We start from the raw sequence: 23,249 nt of genomic DNA, 5'->3' as shown, positions 1-23,249 counted from the left end.
ATATTTGCTTCCATAATAGCTTTATGATAGATAGCGATAGCCTGACACAGTGAAGCTTTAGTGGCAGGGCCATATGCTATCTACCATTTCTGTTCGGCTTGTCTCATGCAGAGCCATAACGCACTGAGATCAGCATTAAGCCATGACTCAGAAGGACAAGAGCGTGGCTTGGGGATTTTAAATGGGGCAAGGTGGTCAGCTGTAGAGGTAAGAGCCTGTGCAAGAGTAGTCATATTTAAGACTTGGGAAGCAGCACAGAACTCACTAATCTTGGCTAAAATACTCGACATTTCAACCAAACAAATCTTCGTTGCAGAGGGCCTCAGGTGTTCAAAGTAATAAGAGAAAATCTAATCACATTGAAAATGGGATGATAAAATGGTCAGTCCGAGAAACATGTAAAGCAGGATAAATGGTAGTCAATGTGACTGGTGAAAAAACCAAATCCAGCGTATTGCCAAGCTGGTGCATAGGTCCAACAACGAGCTGTTGTAGGTCTAGGTCACCCATAGCAGAGATCAAACTGGCGGTCTGAAGGTCCAATGGGTCATTAGGACTAAGGTTGAAATCTCCAACTATCAATAGATTGCAGAAGCAAACCTGCAGGTTAGCAGCCAATTCCAAAATGTCCTCAGTAACGGCAGAGTCAATACGCAGAGAGCGATTAATAATTAAAATATGCAAAATGAAGCCATTAAGGCCTCCTGGAAAAAACATGTCAGCTTGGACTAAAGATGCAATTAAGTGCTTTGAGGCAGGGGAGCCTTCAAGGAACAGTCCAGCGTGCCAGAGTTGCATCCCACCCACAGCCATCCAAGGCACGGACGGGCACAGACCGGCATAACTTGGATGCAACTTCGCTGCGCAAGGCAAGCTTCTGCTGCGCTTTCGTGCACCTTTCTGTGTATATATACACATGGTATCACCAGAAGCCAATCCGTATGCTACTGCCGGATAGGTAGAGAGAAAAAACTACGCGTGATGTGTGCAAGTCTGAAATAAAATTATGTGCGACACCCAGGCATCAGACCCCAGAGCGCCGTAGAAGGCCAAGCACCCTCTAGTCGAGCTAGTCGGCTTCTAGGAACACAAGTAAAAGTTAAAATAAGTAAGAGAAAACAAAGTAATAATGAGATGTCCAGTCACCTGTCTTAGACTCAGGATGCAACCAGTAACCTAAAGGGAAATAATAATAAAAACGAAAATCTAAACAAAAATAATCTGAACAGACAGAAATAAAGGGAATGTATAGGGAAAGGTGGGCATTTATTCTTATGTTTAATATAACTTTCAGTGAGATGGTTAAACGGAGTCCATATCCTTCTTCTGACAGGCCAGAGCCCTTAGACCAGGCCTTCTGCTTGCTATAGCTGATTCAATGGCTAAGAGCCTTTTTAAGGCATGCTCCTCCTGCCATTTGAAAAATGTTTGTGGAAGACCAACATGAGAAATGCATATACTGTCTATATTCATAGCATGAAGTGAAAGTGCTCCGCATGTCACTCCTTCTCCAGCAATACCCTGAAAGACCGCCTCTCCCTTTGATACAGACCCCAAGAGCTTACTTCATCGTGCAAAAGGTTGAGGTTTCATGGGGAGGTGCCTGATGGCAAAAGGGTGAAAAAGGGCCATGCCACACATGCTCATGCTGCCCCAGGGGAACGGGACAGAACAAAAGAAATCTGCCTATGGGCAGCCAGTGTACACAGTCATGAGGATGACCTAGTCTACAGCCACATCAACGACGCCTGCAGCATTCATGATGAGGCCTTCACCGTCCATGAAGCACTCATCGAAGTAAACACTGGCGATGATACTGAATACATCCGCTTCGTCATCGACTCATAAAGCCAAGATACAGTCCACCATACCATTGACGGTTGCCTCGTCAAAGGCAGCCTTGTCCACAGTATCATCAGCGAAAGCCCTCTCAACGACAGCCTCAGAGACTGCAAAGTCGACTACGGTCCCATCTACAACATCTACAACTGCAATTCAACAGACATCCACAACAACCAGCTCTTTCGGTCAATGTAAGCAATCCTTGTTTACGTTGCATCCTTATGTTCCGCTAGCTATTCCATGTTTCTTGCAGGTATCTCCAGAAGAAATCCTGGAACATGTCACTGACATGGGTTTTGAGGGGCTTGGAAGGGTTTTGTCCATGGAAGAAGAGCAGGAAGACCACTCCTTACAGCCACTGTTGGTTATGTTATCACCTTGCACACCTTGTGTTTTGATAACCGTTCAGATCCCTTCTGCTCAACCTCTGCCTGATCTGTCTAAAGAGATACTATCCACCTTGCAGACCTTGGTGGACAACTCTGCAGTCCAGGGTGCCTCTAAAAACATCCTTTCAGTTTTCCTTGGACTTTCTTCCAGATTTGCATGCACCAGCTAGGTGCCATGACCCAGTCAGAGCAAAGGTTCCTTGCACTCCTCCAAATGATCAGGGTACCGAATCAGACTATGACGTCTCATAAGGGGATGCCTCCCCTCACACTACCACAGATGAGTTCAAGAACCTGAGTTCGGCAGATGTGGAGCCTGCTGATCTACCGGTCAGGGATTTCCCTGTGACGAGATTGGTACCTTTCCTACCATCATGTGTAAAGCCACAAGGATGTTCGATTTTCTGCCAACAGAGCAAAGGAAGGAAGGAAGGAAGGAAGGAAGGTTTGGCTTTCCAACCACTAAGAATACTTTTACAGCTTCTCCCAAGAAGGACAGTTTGCATATAAATATAGGGTGCTGGATAATGCCCCGAAAAGCCATGGTCCACAGCCCAGCTTGGAATCTGTTGTCAGCTGCTGCTCAGGTAACCCTTCTTCTCTGTGTGCGGTGCCTTGGATAAGGAAGGGAGACAGCTGGAAGCCTTTGGAAAATTAATCATGTCCACACCAGCCAACACAATTAAGGCAGGCAACTTTTTTGCAATCCTGTCTCATTAAGGGTAGGGACCCATTCTTGAGTTCTTACCAATTGATATGAAGGATGAAGCCTTCAAACTTCTGCATGAGAGAGAGGCTGCTTCAGATCACACCATCCCAGTGGTTGATATCAGTTTTTGGCACATTGGAAACTGAGCAGTCCTACGCAGGCATGGATGGTTGAAGGCAACAAACATCCCCCCGGATGTCCAAGCAAAGGTGGAGAGGATATCTTCGGCAAGAAGGCGGATGACACCTTGCAAGCTATCATGACCAACACTGACACTGAACAATCTTTAGGTGCTCAAAAGCAACACAGTCAGTAATTTTGGTCAGGGAAGTCTCATTTTTCCAGGACATAACTAGACAATCAGCCATCCTATTGCTCGTAATCCTACCGCCCCACCACCTCCTCTGGTGACTACAGAGAAAGTCTTGCTAAAAAGGGTTCTCATAACCGAGAGGATACTCGGTAAGCAAGCCTGACTAGAGTGTGGAACTGCCCATCCACTACAACACTGCAGGGGGCAGACGACTAACCCACTTCTGTCACGAATGGGAAAACATCTCCATGGAAATGTGGGTTCTGTCCTAACTTCAATACGGTCAATCGCCAACATAGCTGCCTCCACGAAGAGAGAAAGACACTCACCTGTGTTACGGTAGAAAGAATACACCCTCCTCTCCAAATGTGCTTTAAGAGGGTTTCTTATGCACAATGGGGCCAACAGGAATACTCGAGATACTTCCTGGTAAAGAAGTCAGGTTGTTGGCTCCCTACCCTAGACCTGTCTTCTCAACAAATTCTTCCAGTCCCAAACCTCCAGAATGGTCTCACTGGAAAATGTACTTGGCCAGCTGCGACTGGTTGTTTTTTCTTTCTTCTCTGGATCTGGAAGGTGCTTACATAACTATTTATCGCTGCCACAGAAACTTCTTGCGATTCAGTGGCCGGCCTCCACTATCCGTCTAAGGGCCCTACCTTTCGACCGCAAGTCTGTGCCGCAAGTATTCACGGAATGCCTAGCTCCAGCTGCGACTCATCTGTGTCAACTTGCTGTACATTTTTATCCCTATCTCGACAATTGGCTGATCAGGGCACTGTCCCTACCTCAAGCCCGTCAACATACCAGGACTTCAATAAGCTGCTTATACTTGCTAGGAGTCTCAATCAATTGGAGCAAATCCTTTGTGCTTTCTTTCCTGGATAATGCTGTTTCTAGGAGCCCAGCTAAACACTGTCTTGCAGCATTACCCTGTCTCCGGACAGGGTGAAGACCATTCTGGTGAGGACGCGCTTGCTCTCCAGGAAACAAATCACATCAGTCCACAACCTGAAATGTCTCCTAGGGTTTATGTCTTCCTGCTGATTCGGCACTGTTGACTGTGCGTCATACCCATTCAAGAATACCTTGACATCCACTGGAGGCAAATCTTAGGTTCCTGTGACAAGATGTCCCTCTAGCATGCCTTCCACAGGGCTAATCAATGGTAGTTAATACCCTCCAATCTCACTCAGGGTGCCCTATTTCAACCTTTGAATCTCCAAGTTGCAGTGACTACCGATGCTTTCCCTGAGTGCTGGAGAGCCCACTCCGGCAGCGACCATGCCAGGGGTCTCTGGTCCCAGGAAGAAAAACAGCATCTTCGAATTGAGAGACTTTTTCTTGGCGCTGAAGTCATTCTGACTCAACCTACAAGGGAGAGTTGCTCAGGTGTTTATGGACAACACCACCACCATGTTTTACATTCGAAAACAAGGTGGCACCCAATCCCTACTCCTCTTCACAGAAGCTCTGTGGCATTGGGCTCTGGCCCACAGATGTTCCTCCCCCCCATACCATCTGCCAGGCATCTACAACTTAATCGCCGATTCCCTCAACAGGGAACTACGCTCCTGCCACTAGTGGGAACTCCACCACGGCCAACTGCTCCACATCTTCACAGCGTGTGAAGTCCCAGGCATGACATTCTCACTGGTGGTGAAGAGGTCAAAGTACAAGGCAAGCCTGGCCGATGCTTTCTTCACACAGTCGCTGAAAACTGATTTTGGTAGCGTCAGCCTGGTGGAGGCAGCCTGATTCTCAGAGCTCCACCGCCTCTCATTGATGCCTCCTATTCGACTACCACAATTTTTCAGCCTCTTATCCAGGGACAAAGGAGCGGTCCTGCACCGCAACCCGACGTCTCTTAACCTGAAGGCCTGCCTCCTGCTTCCCTAGAATTTGGACAAATACCTGTGCCTCAAAACTTCAGGCACGTCCTTGCAAAAGCATGTGTGCGGTCTACAGTTTCATCCTACAATGATAAGTGGAAGCATTTTACAACATGGTGTGAGGCGAACAATGTTCATCCTTTACCCTTCCAGCCGCAAGATGTACTGACTTATCTGCTTTTGCTAGCACACAGCGGTCTATTTCCATTCTTTTGTTAAATTCCATTTAGCCTCTGTCTCAAGATTCAGCCTCACCTCGGGTATGCCCACACTGTGGTCTCAGGGCCTAATCAAGGAACTACTTAAGGGACTTTTTTGTGCATTTCCACTGGTCTGAGCACTTGCCACTATTTGAGAGCTCCAATGTGGATCTGTCCAAGATTATGGGACTCCCATTTTAGCCCTTACACAAGGCTGATATCAAATTGATGTCATGGAAGACTGCATTCCTGGTTGCCAGTACGTCTGCCAGGATAGTGGGGGTGGTTCAAGCTCTGTCCTGTAAACCACACTACTTGGTATTTCCCGAATCCCAGGTGCAGGTATGGACCAATCCAGCCTTCATGCTGATGGTACCTTTGTAATTTCATCTCAACTAGCCATCGGTCCGACCAGTTTCCTTTGACTCTCCTTCTACTCCGGTGGAAAGCTCATTGCATTCCTTGGAGGTTATGAGGGTTTTGAAATATTGTGTGGCCAGTACCAAGCAATTTTGCAAGTCATCACAACTGTTTGTAGTATGTGATCCCACGTCTGAGCAAGGAACTGTCTAAAGCAAGAATGTCCAATTCCAAGCCTCAAGGGCTGGATACATGTCAGGTTTTCAGATTACCCCTCATTAATATTCATGAGATAAATTTGCATACCAGGGTTCTAATCCTATGCTAATCATTTCTCAGGTTTCTGGCCCTCGTTTAGACAACCCTGGTCTAAAATCTGCATTTCCAGTTGTCTGTCTTCCTGTATTTCATACTGGGATTGCATCATCAACAGGAAGTTCCCAGGTAGGCCTAGGGCACCCTCCACCAAGGCTGTTCTCCCACCACGGCCTTCCTCTCTGGGATCCCAATGTTGGAAATCTGCAGAGCTGCAGTGTGGAATTCGATTCACACTGCATCGATACAGACTCCACAGCTGAGTTCAGGGTCGGGCAGGCTGTACTTTGCCCTCCGTTTGCATAATTGGCGTTTTCCTGAAGGTGGGCCTTTTCCTCTTCCCATTTGTATTGTATGCTTATATTGATACTGTTTTGTAATCTATTCATGCAGCATGTGAATCTGAGAGATCCAGTGCTGGAGAAGGAATAATTTACTTAGCTGCAACTCTAGTCCTGCAGCATTGGCATCTTTCATAAATTCACATGTGGCACTACCTTCAACCTGGCTTACGGCTTTTCTTGGCTCATCCTGGCACTTTGACATGCTTTATGCTAATCTGCAGTGAGCCTCTGTGGGAGGAGCTGAGGTACATTCTGCCCATTGGCTGCAGGGCAAGATGCCCAAAACTACTCTGAGCGAACACTAAAGTGATTACAGTTTTAAAATTCAAATATAAACTGCTCTTACTGAGGATTCCCACCAGCCTGACGATGGGGAATATTCATGCAGCATGTGAATCCATCAATGCTGGAGAACAGGAGTTACAGGTAAGTAACATATTCCTTACCCTTGGGTATTCCCACAAATTACCTGTTACTCCTGGACTCTTATTCCAATGCAGCCCGCTTCACGCCAAAGCTGCTGCCATCATAGGTCATAGGTTACCCAGTTTAGGCGGGTGGCAGTCACTCTTTAATTTTCAGGCCCTAATCAGGCCCCCCATTGCGGAAACCACAATTATATGCTGCCCCACTGCCTTCCTTGGGACCTGGTACCCCTATCGCCTTGCAGCATCTCGGCCCCTGATATGGAGTCCATGCCAGAAATGCAAATGAGAATAAGGTCCTTGGTGTCCAGACAGCTCAGCCACCCCAACCTTTGTCTAGAACTCAATCTCTCAAGAGGCTTGAAATGCCCCACATTCCTCCAGTTCCCCAAAACACTAAAAAAGTGGCTCTTTCAACAACACATGCTTCTTAATCCCGAGTCAAGGGAGTACTCCTTCTTTTCAGTGGCCCATAATAGCACGTCCAGGATCGACTATGTTATGCTTACCTGGACCCTGGTCAGATCGGCACAGTCTGCCAGGATACTGCCCTGTACACTATCCGACCATTCCCCAGTGGTGGTAGTGGTAGCTTGCCCTGACCAAACGCGCCAACCACTCTGGGGGCGTTTCCATGCCTATGTCCTTAAAGATGGCGTGTTTAGGGATGAGATTGCGCGGGGTATACAGGTTTACTTCCTAAGGAATGACGGGTCAGTCCCCAACCCCAGAGTGACCTGTGAAGCGTTTAAGGTCTATATAAGGGGAAGTTGCATCTCGAGGGAGGGAGGGGTCCTGAAATCTCTGTGCAAGACCTTAACCAGACTAGAGGGGGAGATTAAAGATCTGGAGCAGTGGCAGTTGATGGGCAGGGACCCAGAGCTGTCAGAGACCTTACAAGAGTAGGGAACATGCAGAGGTGGCGTGCAGGGAGGGAGAATATCTGGGAGACCCGATTGTGGCAACCTCCTATGGGGTAGGGGATAGGCCTAGCCGATAAGGAAAAAGAGGAGCCAGTGTGACATCCTTGAGAGAGAAGATTCTGATGGAAGCCTAGTTAAGAACTCTAGAAAGATCAATGTGGTGTTCTGAGATTATTCTGACAGACTATATTCCACACAGGCACACCTGACACCGGAAGAGATCGGGAAATTTCTGAGTCACGTAGCGCTATGCTGGCTAGAACCGGTGCAAGCATATCTTTTAAACAATCCTTTGTCCGAGGAGATCTGTTTAGTGATTATGCCCCTCCCGAATGGGACAGCTCCTGGGATGGATGGCATAACTGCAGAGATGTACAAAGAATATTATGCACAACTCCCGGCTCCCCATCTACGCTGTATGTACAAGCACTCCTTATGGGTCACTGCCGTAATCTACAAGGGCATAGTTGGTCACACTACCCTTAAAACCTGATAAGGACCTCCGCCGGTGTGCCTTGTACAGGCCATTCTCCCTGATAAATACGGACAAGTAGATTCTTGCTAAATCACCCCCCGACAGGCTTCTTCCACATATGCCGCCCCTAATTCTTCCGGACCAGGCAGGATTTATCCCTGGGAGGTCCACCCATAATAAACTAAAAGACGCCTATTCACTCTGATGAACAATGTAAACAATGAGGATCCCATTGTTGTGGCGGCACTCGAGGCAGAGAAGGCCTTTGACTCTGTCGAAAGGCCATTCCTATTTGAAGTCCTTTGTCTTTCTGGTCCGGGGTTGATGTACCTCCGATGGGTCTGTCTTTTATATACGGCCCCCCGAGCAAGCATGCTAACTAATCAGATGGTGTCTGACTACATCAACCATACAAGGGGCACTTGTCCGGAGTGTCCCCTGTCCCATATCTTATTTGCCTTGGCGATTGAATCTTTGGCCTGTACCATAAGGGGGATTTGGGTTGTTTGCCCGTAACAGAAAAGTTTGCCGGCGAAAAGACCGTACCTGTTATGTTATGTTTGTTATGTTTATTATTTATAATGCGCGAGCGTACCCGAAGGTATAAGGGCGCAACATTTACAAGAATTTTCGAAGCTTAGTTGCAGTCATCATATAAAATACATAGGGTAAACCAGTGTTATGTACAAAGCAACATTGGGCAGATAGGCATTATATACATGTAAGCAGGTAAGCACACGTGGTTAGTGTGTGCGGGTAGTTCGGCATCTAGTTGTCCTAGTGGGTCTCCGTTTGCAGCCAAGAAACTACCTTGGAGCGGAAGTTCTGGTAGGGCAGGTCCATTCTGAGGTTAGGGGGCAGGGAGTTCCACAGTTTGGCTGTTTTTACCGGGAAACTGTTTCCCCCTATGGTAGCTCGTTTGTAATTGGGAACTGATAGGCAATCTTTATATGCAGTTCTGACGGGTCTTAAGGAGGACTGTCTGTGAAATCTCTTGATCAGTTATGTTGGGGCAGCGTTGTTAAGAGATTTGTGGGTGAGTGATGCCTTTTTCAAAAGAATTTTGTCTTTAGTGGGAAGCCAGTTGTTCTGTTGGCTGATTCCTGTAATACGCTCATTTCTGGTGATACCCAGAGCTGCTCTAAGAGCATTGTTCTGGAGAGTTTATATCTTGCTCGTGGTGGCCTTGGACGATCCCAGGTATAGGGCGTTACAGTAATCAAGGCGGGACAGTCTGAGGGCTCTAGCGAGTGTAAGGCAGCTAGTGTCCAATAGAAATGTTTTGGCTGCTCGGATTAATTTGCATGTGTATGCCGTGGAAGATTCAAGGGAGCTCACTTGCCTTTTGAAGGAACGATTGGAGCCCAAGTAGAATCGCAATGTTTTGACATCCTGACTGACTGAGATGTTGTTCCCGTCAATCATAAAGGAATTGTAGGCCGGGCACAGTTTCCTTAGGCTGGATGTGGTGCCTAGGATGATGAGCTCTGTTTTATCATCATTCAGGCATAGTCTGTGAGTGGCCATCCATGCCTGGATGATGATGTATTCCCTATTTAGCAAGGCCAAATCCTTTTGATAATCTCCAGAAAGCGGAAGGAGGATCTGGGTATCATCTGCATAGTTAGTGTAGGTGATACCGAGATGATCCAAATCATCGAAAAGGGGCTTGGTAAATGTTTTATATAATGTGGGGGAGACACAGGAGCCCTGTGGTACACCACATATGATGGGCACGGGGTCTGCTGCAGCAGTAGGGGAGAAGACCTCATAGTTCTGCCATTAAGGAATGATGTGATGCAGGTGATGGCCTCGGTAGAGAAGTGTGCTGAGGAGTGGAGGTGTGAACATAGGACAGAATGGTCGACCAGATCGAAAGCTGCAGATAGGTCGAGGAGGAGGAGGAGTAGGGCAGCTTGTCCATTGTCTCTTAAGCGTGTCGATCTGAGCTTTCAAGTCAATGAGTGCTGTTTCAGTCCTGTGTTGAGGACGGAACCCTGATTGTCTGGATCCTAGGAGGTGGTGATCTTCCAAGTGCTTCTGTATTTGTACATAGGCGACCTTTTCCAGGATTTTTAGTAGGAAAGGGACAGTTGTTATGGGCCGATAATTTGTAGGTGTGGCTGGGTCAAGTGTAGGTTTGTTCAGTAACGGACGTACCCAAGATTGTTTTAAGTTGGTGGGGATGGATCCAGTAGCGAAGGAGGCATTGATCAGTTTTGTAATGAAAGGGGAGAGGTCACGTGCAGCGCCTTTGATAAGCTGTGCTGGGCACAGATCTCCCTGGCAATTGGATGGTTTCAATGACAAGATTTTTTCAACTTCAAGTGTATTGACTTTGGAGAACTTGAAGCGGGTAGTATCTATGGGCGTAAGCTTGTCTGGGATTTTTGGAGGGACAGTGACACTGAGGGAGGCTTTTTTGCTGGAGATTTTACTTTGGAGGGTCGCTATCTTATTTGCTAGGGCACTTTCAATTTCTGAGCACCAATTTTTATCTTTGGTACAGGTGTCCTGGGGTACTATGGGGGTTTCTACTTCTTTAAGGATAGAGAAGAGTTCTTTCATGTTGGATTTTGCTTGGGATATGCGAGAGTCAAAGGAGGTTTGTTTAGCCATGTACATTTTTTTTTTTGTAGAGTGCAGCTAGTTTGGAGAGTTTGAGTTTGTTCGCGACTGAGGGGGATTTTTTCCAAGTGGCCTCGCAGTTTCTTTTCTGCTGCCTGAGGTTTTTGAGGAATGATGTGTACCATTTGTTTAGGTTGGTCTGAGTTTGAGGGGGGCGATGAGGTCCAGCGAAGTGGCCATAATTTTGTTGTATTCTTCGACCAAAGTGTCGGGATCGAGGTTATCGGAGAGTGAGTTGAGTGTGGGGAGTAGGTTCGGGATGAGTCTTCCTACTGTCATATTCTTCTTATTTCTAGTCAGAGTAGGTGGGGCCTTAATGGTAGGCGGAGGTGGAGGTCTATCGGTAGAGAGCATGAATGATACCAGATGGTGGTCAGTCTAGGCTAGGGGTGAGATATTTGTAATGTTTGCTTGGCAGTTATAATCGGCTATCCAATCAAGTATTCTACCTTTTGAGTGACTAGGTGCTGTGCATTTTTGCGCGAAGCCTAGTTCAGTGAGGATGATTACTATAGTGTGGGCGATATGGTCTTTTGGGTCATTATAGCCCAAGTTGAAGTCTCCCAGGGTGAGAACATGCGTAGCACTTTTAAGATTGCTGGATAGAATGGAGTTGAGGTCTTCATCAAAGGTGCCAATGGGGCCTGGCGGGCGGTAGATCAAATAGATAATGAGAGTTTGGGTATCGGTAAGTGGGACTTTGACTGATAGTGTTTCGCATGAGGGGGCATTGGAGGAAGTTGCTAGTCTCATGGTAAGGCTGCATTTATGGATAATGGCGACACCCCCTCCTCTGGAGTTGGGGCGATCTTGTCTAAGGATACAGTAGTAGTCTGGGACTGCCAGCATGCGCATGGGGCCTGCTGCTGGGTGCAGCTAAGTCTCAGTAATAGCAAGGAAGTCAAGGTCTTCTTTAAGGATTAAGTCTGCTATTTCTATAGCATGAGCTACTAGCGATCTGGCATTGATCAAGGCTCCCTTAGTTTTGGGGCTATTTGTGGTTTTAGAGGTGGTGGTATGACGCTTGTCCTGTTTTGATTCAGGAGTGCCGTGCGTGAGGGAGTGGTGAATTGGCCTGGAGTTGAGGTTTTGGGGTGAATTGGTGGTTATTGTGAAGGGATTGGGTTTGGGCGGAGGTGCTCTGGAGTTCTGTATGGTGGGCGTTGAGCAGGCAAGAGGCTCATAGATTTTGGCTAGCCTAGCTCTGAGTCCTAGGTTCCTGTCTCTGGTGGACTGAGGGAGACTAGTGAGTGGCTGAAGGATGCTTATGTCTAAGAGTGGCGTCTGGTTGTTGGGTCCAGGTAGGGGTGGCGTGTTGGGTGAATGTGGTGCCATCTTGAGCTGTGGAGCAGTGTTTAAGAGGATCATAAGGCATACAAGCAGGTTAGTGGTGAGTGGACGAATACTAAGTAGTGATGTCATGAGTGTTGCGGTTTGGCTTATATACATTCAGTAGCAACTGAGTTACACCTATACATCTAAATTCGAGGTATGCAGAAGGGCAAAGTGAGTATGGCGGCAGCTAGGTTCAGGTAGGCAAGAAATGAGTCAGGGCTGGTGGCTGTGTGAGATATTAGTGGCAATAATAGGCTAGGTGCCAAGTCTAATACTGGCCGCTATAGGTGGGAGTATACAGTAGCAGGCTGAATATTAATTCTAATAATAATATTAGTATCAAGGCAGTCTAAATATGGAGTCTAACACTGGCAACTGCAAGCAGGAGGATACGGTAACAGGCTGGATGCAAACAGTATTACAGGCGTTAGGGTGCAATCATTACCATCATTGAAATGCAGTCATTGATACAGACGCCTAGACAGTTTAAATGCAGGATCTATCATTGACAGTAGTAAGACATGGAGTGTACCCCAGTTGGTTATATGTTACGAGCAGTGCCTGCCGTAATGCATCAATTTTAGTTACAAGCTAACGGCCGCCGAGGGCAGTGATAATGACGCCGTAAGCGAGCGAGCTGGACATGGGACAGTGATTGCAGGCATGGGTCATATAAGTACAGATGTTGCCAGCCGAGGATAGGAGAGCTAGTGAAAATAAGGCTAGCCTGTGCAAATCGGCTTTACAGGTACATGTATAGCAGAATACGGTGTAGTGATTCCTAACAATAACAAAGGCCGACCGGAAGGAGACGGAAGTCCACGGTTGGTGATGCACAGAGAGATTCTCAAGGTGCCCTGTGTGTAAGTTATTAGGGTAGACAGGTGGTGTTCTAGGGAAGAGGCAATATGCTGCTGGTCAGGGCAAGCTTACCGCGATGGGCCGGGGTCCGTGGCTCAGGCCTCAGGATGACTCCGGACAGGCTCCAGACAGCTAGGGCTCCTTAAGTAGCTGGTCCTTTAGTAGATGGCCGGCGCTCGCCTGCCTGTGTGTGTGGTTAGCCTTGTAGAGGGAGGGCGGGCCAATCGGGGCTGGCGCTGGTGTCATGTGGCCGCAGGGGAGGTCGAGGAAGTGCCGGCAGCCATCTTTGGACGGGATTCCCTCGTGGAGTCCAATGGTGGCCAAGAGAAGTGGCCGAAAAACAGCTTTTAGGCCCCAATTTGAGCCTGAAATTATTTTATTCTGCCTAATCAGGAAATATGGGCTTCGTTCAGGCAGTTTTCCGGATTAATGAAAATAAACAGACCGAGGTACCATAATGGGGATATGGGTTGTTTGCCCGTAACAGAAAAGTTTGCAGGCGAAAAGACCATACCTAACTTGACCGCTCCAGTCAAACGACCCAAAGTAAATGCCTCCCCAAGCATACCCCACAAATACACTCCCCCCACCACCCCCCCTTAATTAACTTTTGGCGGCACACCTCGTTGTGTGCCACCGATTACCTGCAACACCGGTTCCCTTCACTTACATGCCTGGGAACCGGCGCTGCAGGGTGCTTTCCTTTTTTTTCTTCTAACTTTATTCCCCTATGCGGGGGACACCCCCGGAACCCCCGTTCCCCTTGTTCCCTATAATGGTCATGTATGGCATTTTTTATTGAATTTGTGGTTGTACAGGATTTTCAAACAGACTAAATTCGGTCAAATATGCCTTACTTTTTTTTCTCTTCTGTCTTTTTGGGTGTTTCCGCATAAAGGGAATGCCATGCCCATAGGGGTTTCAAAATATATTTACATGACTAGACTATATCGCTATATGCTGATGACATGCTGTTGTACGTAAAAATGCCAAGCATAACTTGCCACTGCTAGTACAAAAAATCTCACGCTTTGGGAACTATTCAGGATTAAGAATAAATTGGTAAAAATCTGAGGGTATCGGGGAGGGCTTTAGATGGTGCCCTAGGGGCATACGCTATCTGGTTGTGAGGGTGTCTACTTCCCCTGCTCACTTCTGAGGATAACTATGAGGCAAAACTGGAACAACTGGAACGCAAGGTGGAGGTGTGGATTCACCTCCCGCTGTCACAGGCTGTGACTGTCTCCTTAGCCAAAATCGTAGTGGTCCCAAAGATGCTTTATAATTTTAATAACATGCCAGTGATCCCACCTTCCCGATCTGGAAGTGTGTTAAAAGCCTACTGGTGAAGCTGGTGTGGGCGGGGAAACAATCCAGGGTCTCCCTTGATACCTTGTCTCTTCTGTTTGAAAAGGGGGGTTGGATTATCCTGTTTTTTTTGTATACTATCTAGTGGCACGCATCCAATATGCAGCGTGGTTGTGGCATCCATCTCCTGAACTCCCATATATTAGGCTGGAGAGGGCGACGACATGGCTAGGAAAGGGATATTATGGGAAGGAAGGGAACTTTGGTGAGGTGGTAGGTGCAGCCAATAGACGTCTCATGATGGACCTGGGAACAGGCTATGTCGGGGACGGAGGGCAAACGTAAATTTGAGCCTAAATTTGCGATAAACGTACGCTGTGCACTGGATTGGGATCACACATGAGAAAGTCTTCAGGGCTCATTTTGAAAAGCTGGGCATCCATTCTCTTGGGGATATGGGACAAGATGGTAGGTTTATCCCCTGGGATGCATTGAAGGTAAGAGGTCCATGGAATGCAGTGATGATGCTACTATACATCTGGTTGAGAGAGACCCTCTGCAGAATGTGGCTGCACTTCCCTGAGGCACCGGAGCAATTCACTTTGTAGTCAACCCAGCTTAACCTACCGGAATGGTGCCTTCCCTTTACAAACACATAAAGGCGCAGCAGGAAGTGGGGGGGTGACACTCCTCCTTTAGAGCAAATTGGGAGGTATCACTGGGAAGGGCACTCTCTGATTTATAATGGCGTTTGAACTGTATGTTATCCCGGAGGATCTCCCTGAATAATAGATACCACTTAATACATTTCAAGTTCTTACACCAGGTATACTATGCCCCAGTCCAATTGAATAGATACTATCCAGAGAGTCCTGAAAAATGCTCAAAATACCAGGTGGACCCAGCAGATTTTATGCACATTGTCTCAGAGTGTGTACATATACAGTCCTTCTGGGAGCAAATCTGCGAGACCAGGGCTAAGATGGTTACTGATTGTCCCTCTACCTCCCCTGAGGCCTAGCTCTTAGCTTGGTTTGATGTATCCTCTAGATCTGGTAGGAAATTGCTGGGAATGGCCTCTGCAGTGGCGAGATCACTGGTGGCCAAAGCCTGGAAAAAGCTGAGGGCTCCAACAATACATTAATTGCTATCTGGCTTAAACTCTTGTGAAAGACGTGAACCATCTTACGCCTCCATGTTACTGAGCGGGAGCAGGCCCTTGGACTATTGGGCTCCCCTGAGGGTCATATATGTGCACAGACACTGTAGACATTGTAGGTGAATAATGTGGGGCACAGGGCCACACTGGGCTGCTAGAATGGAGGGGACGGGTGTGGGGGGGTGGGTAGCTTGTAGACCAGGGAGGCATTTGGGTGAAGGGAGGGAATGCACTTCAATTTCTGTTAGGTGGTAAGCCGCCCGGCTCAGGGGTTGGCAGTTGGGGAGATGGATTCATTTATCGCATGATAGACATTACGATTTTGTTTGCATACATACTTGTTTTGGATGTATCCTGCTCTCATGGGGTTGCGGGTTGGGTGTGGAGAGGGGTGCAGGGGTTTTCTGGTTTGCTGTATGCATTTATGAATATTGAGTTTTATATTTTATAAAACTTTCTTGACTCACTTTCAATATGATATCTGCACCAATAGAGAAGGAACCGGCAGGATGGCTCCTATTATCTTGTCACCACGTAGAGTCTCTACATATTTAAAGCTCATGCCTGAGAATAATTCGGTGCTTGAATCTTGAGGTAACCTGAAAAGGAAATGGGAAATTGATTTAGGTTGTACTATCACGACTGAAATTTCTAGACACATATGGCGTGTTGGACATAGTAAATTAACAAGGGGGGTCCTGGGAGTCCCTCTGCCAGATATTAGTCCTGGTTATGAGAGACTTACCCAGAGTCTTTAGCTCTCTATCTTTCACAGAGAAGAAATATCCTAAACATATCAGTCTTTGTCCTGCCCTGGGGCAGTCCAGCACCGAAATGCTAGGCAATTCTCCTCTGAACAAGAGTACCAACAGAAACCCCAGACACGTGTTTCAGTCTGGTTGGACCTCATCAGTAGGGTGGATCTGTGCCTCTCTAAGAATAGTGACCAAGGGGTCCACATCTGGATTCCCCTAGTAACTTAGGTTGAGACCCAAAGTTACTTAAATATGCAAATTAAAAGGGGGGGTTCTGGGACATAGTAGCAAGCAGGACCTTAAACTGCAGCTCATTCATCAAAAGATTTTAGGGCGATTATATTGGACGCCTGAACGTATGTGCAAATTGGGGTTAGTAAATGATGATACGTGTTGGGGATGTAGGGAAAATAAGGGAACTTTACTTCACGTGCTATGGTATTGTCCCAGAACTCTTGTCTTTTGGTGTGAAGTGCTGAACGATTAGATATGATTCTATCTATCACATTTCCAAGAAGGCCATTGCGGGTATTAATGTTAGCAAATAATGGGCGATGCTTAGTGGCTAAATTGTATGGGAGTTGGCTTGATAATATTCTTGTGATAGCAGTGAAACAGATTTTGAGAGTTTGGAACACCAGGAAGAAGCCACAATTTGAGAGCTGGATTAATGATGTATTGGCATTATCTGATTTTGAGTTGGTCATGTATCAAAGGAAAGGCATGGAAGAGGCTTATTGGGCTGTATGGAAAACTTTTAATGATTTATATGGTAATGGAACATCAGTTGAGCAATAAGTCAGACTAAGTGATTACTTATTAGCAGAGTAAGGTTATGTTTTTTTGTTGTTGTTAGAGTGTGTGTACGTGTTTGTTTTGTGTCTTTGTGTGTTTAGGTAAATAATCTCTTTATAGCTCAAAGTGGTGTTATTAGGTTTTAGTAATTATTACCCGGATGAATATGTAATCGATTGATCTATGTATAACACATGGGGTATTATTGATATTTTATTTATGTATGTGCTAGATTTGTAGTTCTATGTTGTAAATATTTATATGTATATTGTGATATCTTTCATATGCTTGTTTGAAAATGATAAAGATGTAAAAAATAAAGACAAACTCAATAAAGAAAGTTAAAAAAAAATTATAGACTCCTTTGCTGCATAAGTGGTGGTCCACAATTTGGCATGTGTGCACCATGAGAAGATTACTGCCACGCTCACCGATACTTTCTCCAAATATTTTCCAATATGGGATCCATTCATCTCTTACGTCAATATGGATGAAACATCGCTTTATAGTCCCCCATTAGTGAAAATCCTTTTTTTGTCTCGCTATATACAAATGCAAAAAAAAATGTCAATCGACTATTTCTATGTTCTGTAGACGAATTTAGCGCAGTGCTTGAACTAAATACTGCTCAATTTTAATTGATATAATCCTTATTCCCTTCTCATTTGAAGTTGGATTGCACAAGCTTTCTGGTTGATATGTTTTCCCTTTGTCTCACTCCTACAGTTGCTTTGTTATATCTGATTAATATTTCATTTAATCTGTAATTTTGGTGGAAAAAAACGAGGTTAAATAAAAAAACAATACTTGCTGGACGAATACAAATCCTGCCCTCCCTTCAGCAACTGCACTGCACTACTGTATACAATGCCAAGTCCAATGCTGACAACCCTCCCTTTTGAAAAGCATTCAGCTGCTCTTGAGTTCTGTTCATTCTGTAAGCAATAACATTAATTAAAGCATAAAATTTCAAGGCCCACTGTAATGGGTACCTTTTTAGTGTTCCTATTCTTTTTCCACAACCTGTGAAGCCGGGGCCTTTACTTTATCTAGATCATAATATTTTTCTTAGCTTTATAAAATGTCAGTATGTTAGGCAGAAACCTGTGCAGTTCCCTTAGGGACCACTGCAAATGATTTAAGACTACAGGTGTTTGGCAGTAAACCCGCTTGGTAGCAGTCTGTACCACACAAATTCACTTGGTAGCTGTGGCTGAGCAGTCAGACTTCCCTCAAGAAGAGTTAGGCACTATATAGAGTATACACAATAGGTACAGGGATACAGTAGCACAAGCAAACACCGACCAGAGCTTTGGTGTAAAAGTATGTAATTATTTATTTAAAGACGCACTTAGAATTACACTAGCACAAAGAGGTAAGTAAATTCAGCACACAGTCACTATTTTATTTATATATATATATATATATATATATATATATATATATATATATACAACCCTAATTACTTATTAGACAAGTCTTAATGAGAAACACCACTTATTTTCAGACAGAGGTGAGCGCTTAACATAAGATGGCACTCTAATACGTTATTAAAAAGGGAGGGAAAAAGGCAGAGTTATGGTAGCACACAAATTTCAATACTTTTTGAAGAACCACAGTAAGGCAGGATAGGCAGAGTTCTACTGGAGAGGAAGGAAGTCCATTGCAAAGCCCAACCTTGGAGAGCTAGCAGAAGGGGTCCAGGTTCACACAGTGGGGTTATGCCCAAAGAGTCTTGTAGATAGTTCACACACAAAGAATGAAATTAAAGTCAGGAAATGTTAGCTAGGTTGCCCCAGGCCAGCCCAGGTTAGAAAGTCAAGGCTTTACTGTCACCCCGAACGACCTGTCGCAAGGGAAGCCAGGCGGGACACAGTACCTTAAGTGTGAAGGAAGCTCCAGTGGGGGCAGTTGTTCCTGGCAGCGGGTGCAAGTCGGTGTTTCGTCCAGAGGAAGAGGAAGTCTCGCCGTGGAGGAAAGATGAAGGTCGTTGCACTGCCAGGGAAGAAACCAGCCGCAGAGTTCTTCGGTTAAAAGGTACTACCCTTCTAAACCGTGGTATTCCGGTTGCCGGGGTGCTTGGCACGGGCAAGGCAGCCACGAGATGCTCCAGGAAGGTGAAAAGAAGGCAAAACTGGTTATCCCCACCAGTCAAAGGAAGAAGACTCTCCGGGCTGGAGATCTCCTCTGTCGTCGGGAAAAGTGGTGAGACGGTCCAGCAGGGCTCCACCAGTGGTGTCGTCGTTGCAGGTCGGCTCAGCTTCTCCCTCCTCTGATTCTTAGGTCCTGTGGCGACTTCTGAAGTTCCAGTCCTCAAAGCCCAGCTTTTATGCAGCAAACCGCCATTCATTCAGCCTAGCTGTCAATCAAACATGCTAAGTGGTGAGCCGGCCGGCTCACCACTTGGGCCAATCACACAAGAGTGCGACTTGAGTTGCCAAGGCAACTCAGTCCAGGGTGCCTAAACCCCGTCCCACACCCCCTGTGGTACCCAGACAGAGTGGCACCACTTTTGGAAGCTTCTGTGGAGAAGCCTGCCAAAAAGTGGGACAAAGGGCTCCACTTGGGTTGGAGTCACAGAAGAGAACACAAACACCATTTTAGAATCGAGTTCTGGCAAAAAATACCAACCGGTGAATTAATATTAAATAAATAAACCGGCGGTATGTTCGAGGCTATAGGAATTAAATAATTAAAGTTGGCAGCCTCGAACAATGGGAAAATCCCATAGATATTTGCCCCGACCAGTACGTCCACAATATGATGGTTTGTACTGGTTTCTGTTCATAATTTGGGACTAGCAAAGCCAATGGTGACTTTACATGCCCTGGGAGACAGTAGTCAGACCCAGGGTATGGAGTCTATGTTGGGGGGTCACTACGACACCCCCTGGGTTACAGCACGGAGGGTGCTGTGTAACCCACATCAAAACACATGAAACCCTATGAAGTAAAAGACCCCATAGCCCATAAAACACATGGAAAGACAAAGGAACACCTCAAATCATGTCTAAGAGTGGGAGTAAAAGAGTCTCACTCTTAGCAGGAGAAAAAAATAAACCCCCAAAAATCCAGCACAGCTGCTGGGGGACTCTCTAGGTTTGGGAAATTAGCCTTTACAGAGAATTCTCCCTAACACAGTGCCTGCTAGTAATGTTATTATGAATAGAGTAACATTTCTTAAATGGCCAATAAAGTTGCCGCCTATCACTGAGAATCATGTAACTGGGAGCAAGGATTTATCTTTTGCACTTTGTAAGCAGGCTGTGCTAAGTTAACAAAAATTGTTGACCTTTATCATGTAAGGAATTTAAACTTCTGTAGCAATTGTCGCAGAAAGAAGGCGCACAGAATCATTCTCAGAGAGCGGCAAAGTCATAGACAGCTTAATTGTCTTGCAAGGCAATCAAAAGAGCAAAACAAATCTGCAGAAAACTGACCCATCCACGAGACCCCCACCCTTGTCATGGCATCATAACACAACTGAAACTATCCAAGAACCTTCCAGAAACAAATCTTGACTATTAAAATTAGAAAGAAGTTCTCCCTCCCATGTCCAATTCATAAAGATGGGTAGAAGAGTTTGCTGTTAATAACACAGATATCTTACACATAAATCACCTTGCCTGCTCTTTCTAGAAAGCTCCTGCCCGAATGATGACTAAAACTACCATCTTTCCTTCCACTCATGGCTATAGTTTTCCATGGTTCAATCCTCAAGTCCACAGTCCAAACCGATCTACATCATGTGAGACAAGAGGAGTAACTTGCACAAAGTGCTTTTCAATAACTCAAGTTACCATCACATGATATGAATGAACTCGAGAAATGGCAAAAGAAAATGAAGGTATATGCAATTGAATTGTTCCACGTGGCTTAGTCCCTATATATTGGCTGAACTGTGACATATGCACAGAAATATTCTGAATTGAATGCAGAATACTAACATGAAAAGAATGAAACATAGAAAAAAGAAATCTGCTGCCACACATGGATCAAGCACACACTTTTTTCCCCCTGAGACGTGACTCACTTAACAGGCATTGATGTATTTACTTTAAGATAAGAGTTCGATTTTGCCACCTTTTAAAACATGTTTTAATCAGTAGAGTAGAAATGTTCTCTTTTAAAATTGGGGAGGAATAACTTTGTTTGACTTTTCTTTTGCAGAGTACCACATCTTGACTTAGGAAAGCTTGGGGATTCAGATGATGAGGTGAGGTAACCTTTAATTTGCATGCATTCCTCAATGTGTCTTCAGTTTTGCATCTTTATTGTGTGTTTTAAGAAAACTTTTATAAGAGTAAAATGTTCAACATGGAAAGCAGCAGCTTGGATATAGTTGTTAGGTGTGATCAGATGCCTACTGCCCATCCTCTTTCCTCAATACTTATGGGTTGTGGTACCTGAGGAAGGGGCAAGAAGGGAGCATGTTGAGCAGCAGCATTCAATAAAAAAAAAAAGCAAAGGGCAGATGCTCAATCTTCAATATTCAAGATGTTCCCATCTCTCTTTTGTGCATACACCTATATTATCATGCAAGGTGTAACTAGTCAGGTCACTTCCTGTGCAGGAGGAATCTAATGGTAGAAGACTGTGTTCCAAGAAAATTGATGGCCTCTGGCTCGATTTCCGCCTACAATCAAAATTTGAAAAATTTCAACTTTTTCACTTACCTGTTACCTCAGTGACTCCTTGCCTGCATCCATAAATAATAACAATAAACATCAGTTATTAGCGCCAAGATGCCCCTTGGGGGTGAACGTGCGCTTTACAAATATGCTTATTATGTTGCCTGCATCTGTGACTTTGCCGACTCTCTTAGGCTGACATGAAATCAAAATGTGACTCTTGATAGGGCTCACTTTTACATTTGCTGTGCAGCCTTCATTGTATTTACTTTGTGAGAAGACACTTTTTAATCTCCCCAAAAACACCATTAGGCTGCTGACATTTTCCTGGGAGGCCAAAAGCAATAACACCTCAGTAGTTATGCCAATCCAGCTGGTCATTGACCAAATCAAGGCATACGATTTTAAATGGCGGCATTGCCTGGCTGAGGAAAAATGTCCACTCTTCCATTAAACTCTGCAGGCAACAGAGCAAGAGCAATGCTTAGCTTGACTTCTCCTGGACCCAAACACACTATGATGGCCCCTTTCGGAATGAGAATTGCTGGTGTGCCTGATCTGCAAGCTTTCATATGAAGAAGGGGCATGTGAGGGGTCAGAAATGCGAGACGGACACAAAGGTATCGTTTTATCAATGTTTGCCATTTTATTAAAATAAAAGGGGTGCGATAAAGGCCTGTCTTTCCCTATCCTAACAAGGGTATCCCTACGTAGCAAACTAAAACTAAAGAAAAATGACCTCATGTCTTGCCTCTGTAGCTCTTTTACTTTGCATCTGGAGCAGGCTATGCACTTAACTGTCCCAGCACCGGGTCCGCTCTTGTGGTTGTCCAACCTTCAGGGCCCTCTGCGTGCCCTGTAGCTGTCCATCTTTATAGTTGTTGTACCATTTACTTCTCTGTATCATCTTACTTTGGTTCCTGGCTGTTGTGGGGCCCTTCCCATTGCACATCTTGACTTTGCTAACCTGCTGTGTATGGGCACCTGCTGTTGCTCTTGTTGCGGATGTTCCTTTTTGAGGCATTGCTTTGTCTGTTTGGGCTTCCTGAAATTTCTCTGTGTCCCCCTATTTCCTCCCCTCTCTCACAAACACCTGATCTGAGTGTTACAAGCCCATGCGTGTGTGATTTCCATCCACCCCTCGACCCCCACATGTGGCACCACAAAGGGACTGCATACACCTTTAATGCTTTATAAATCAACTATAGACAAATCGGTTTCCCTGGAATTTAGCTGATTAGAATTGTAAATCCTTGAAGCCCCTCCATCCATACTGGAAGGCAGACAGAAAAGGTGGGAGATCCTACCTTGTGCAATCTCCAATTGGTAAAAAAAAAAAAAGTCTCTTCCCTCAGACTTCTGCTGTTGAATGCTTCCTGAGAGTTATGGACACCTTGTTTGACCTGACACAAAAAAGTAGTGTAACAAAAGGTACTTGAAAACCATGACTGGTTAAATCAAATTTTGAGAAAGCAGTCGTTCGGTGTAGAAAGGACAGGGACTTGTCGACTGATTACCTTTATTGCAATTGTCGTCTGTTTTTCCTATTTTCAACAACCTGTATTTGTTAGTTTGCATGTGCATCTTATCA

The 23,249-nt window shown here is 45.5% G+C and overlaps 1 protein-coding gene across 10 annotated transcripts in view; it reads left to right on the top strand.

Annotated features, from left to right (window-relative positions):
* The window catches only part of CAPS2 (calcyphosine 2), a 1,666,464-nt gene that overhangs the window by 542,920 nt on the left and 1,100,295 nt on the right, over nucleotides 1-23,249 (top strand). For all 10 annotated transcript variants that reach the window (XM_069629404.1, XM_069629399.1, XM_069629401.1 and 7 more), the window contains exon 5: nucleotides 21,198-21,243. In XM_069629404.1, the coding sequence (XP_069485505.1) occupies nucleotides 21,198-21,243 (46 nt within the window). The remainder of the gene's footprint in view (nucleotides 1-21,197; nucleotides 21,244-23,249) is intronic.

Source organism: Ambystoma mexicanum, chromosome 12, assembly GCF_040938575.1.
Source record: "Ambystoma mexicanum isolate Mex_15411 chromosome 12, UKY_AmexF1_1, whole genome shotgun sequence".
Lineage (NCBI taxonomy): Eukaryota > Metazoa > Chordata > Amphibia > Caudata > Ambystomatidae > Ambystoma > Ambystoma mexicanum.
The sequence above is the reverse complement of the archived record's forward strand: the minus strand, read 5'-3'. Positions and strand labels throughout refer to the sequence as shown.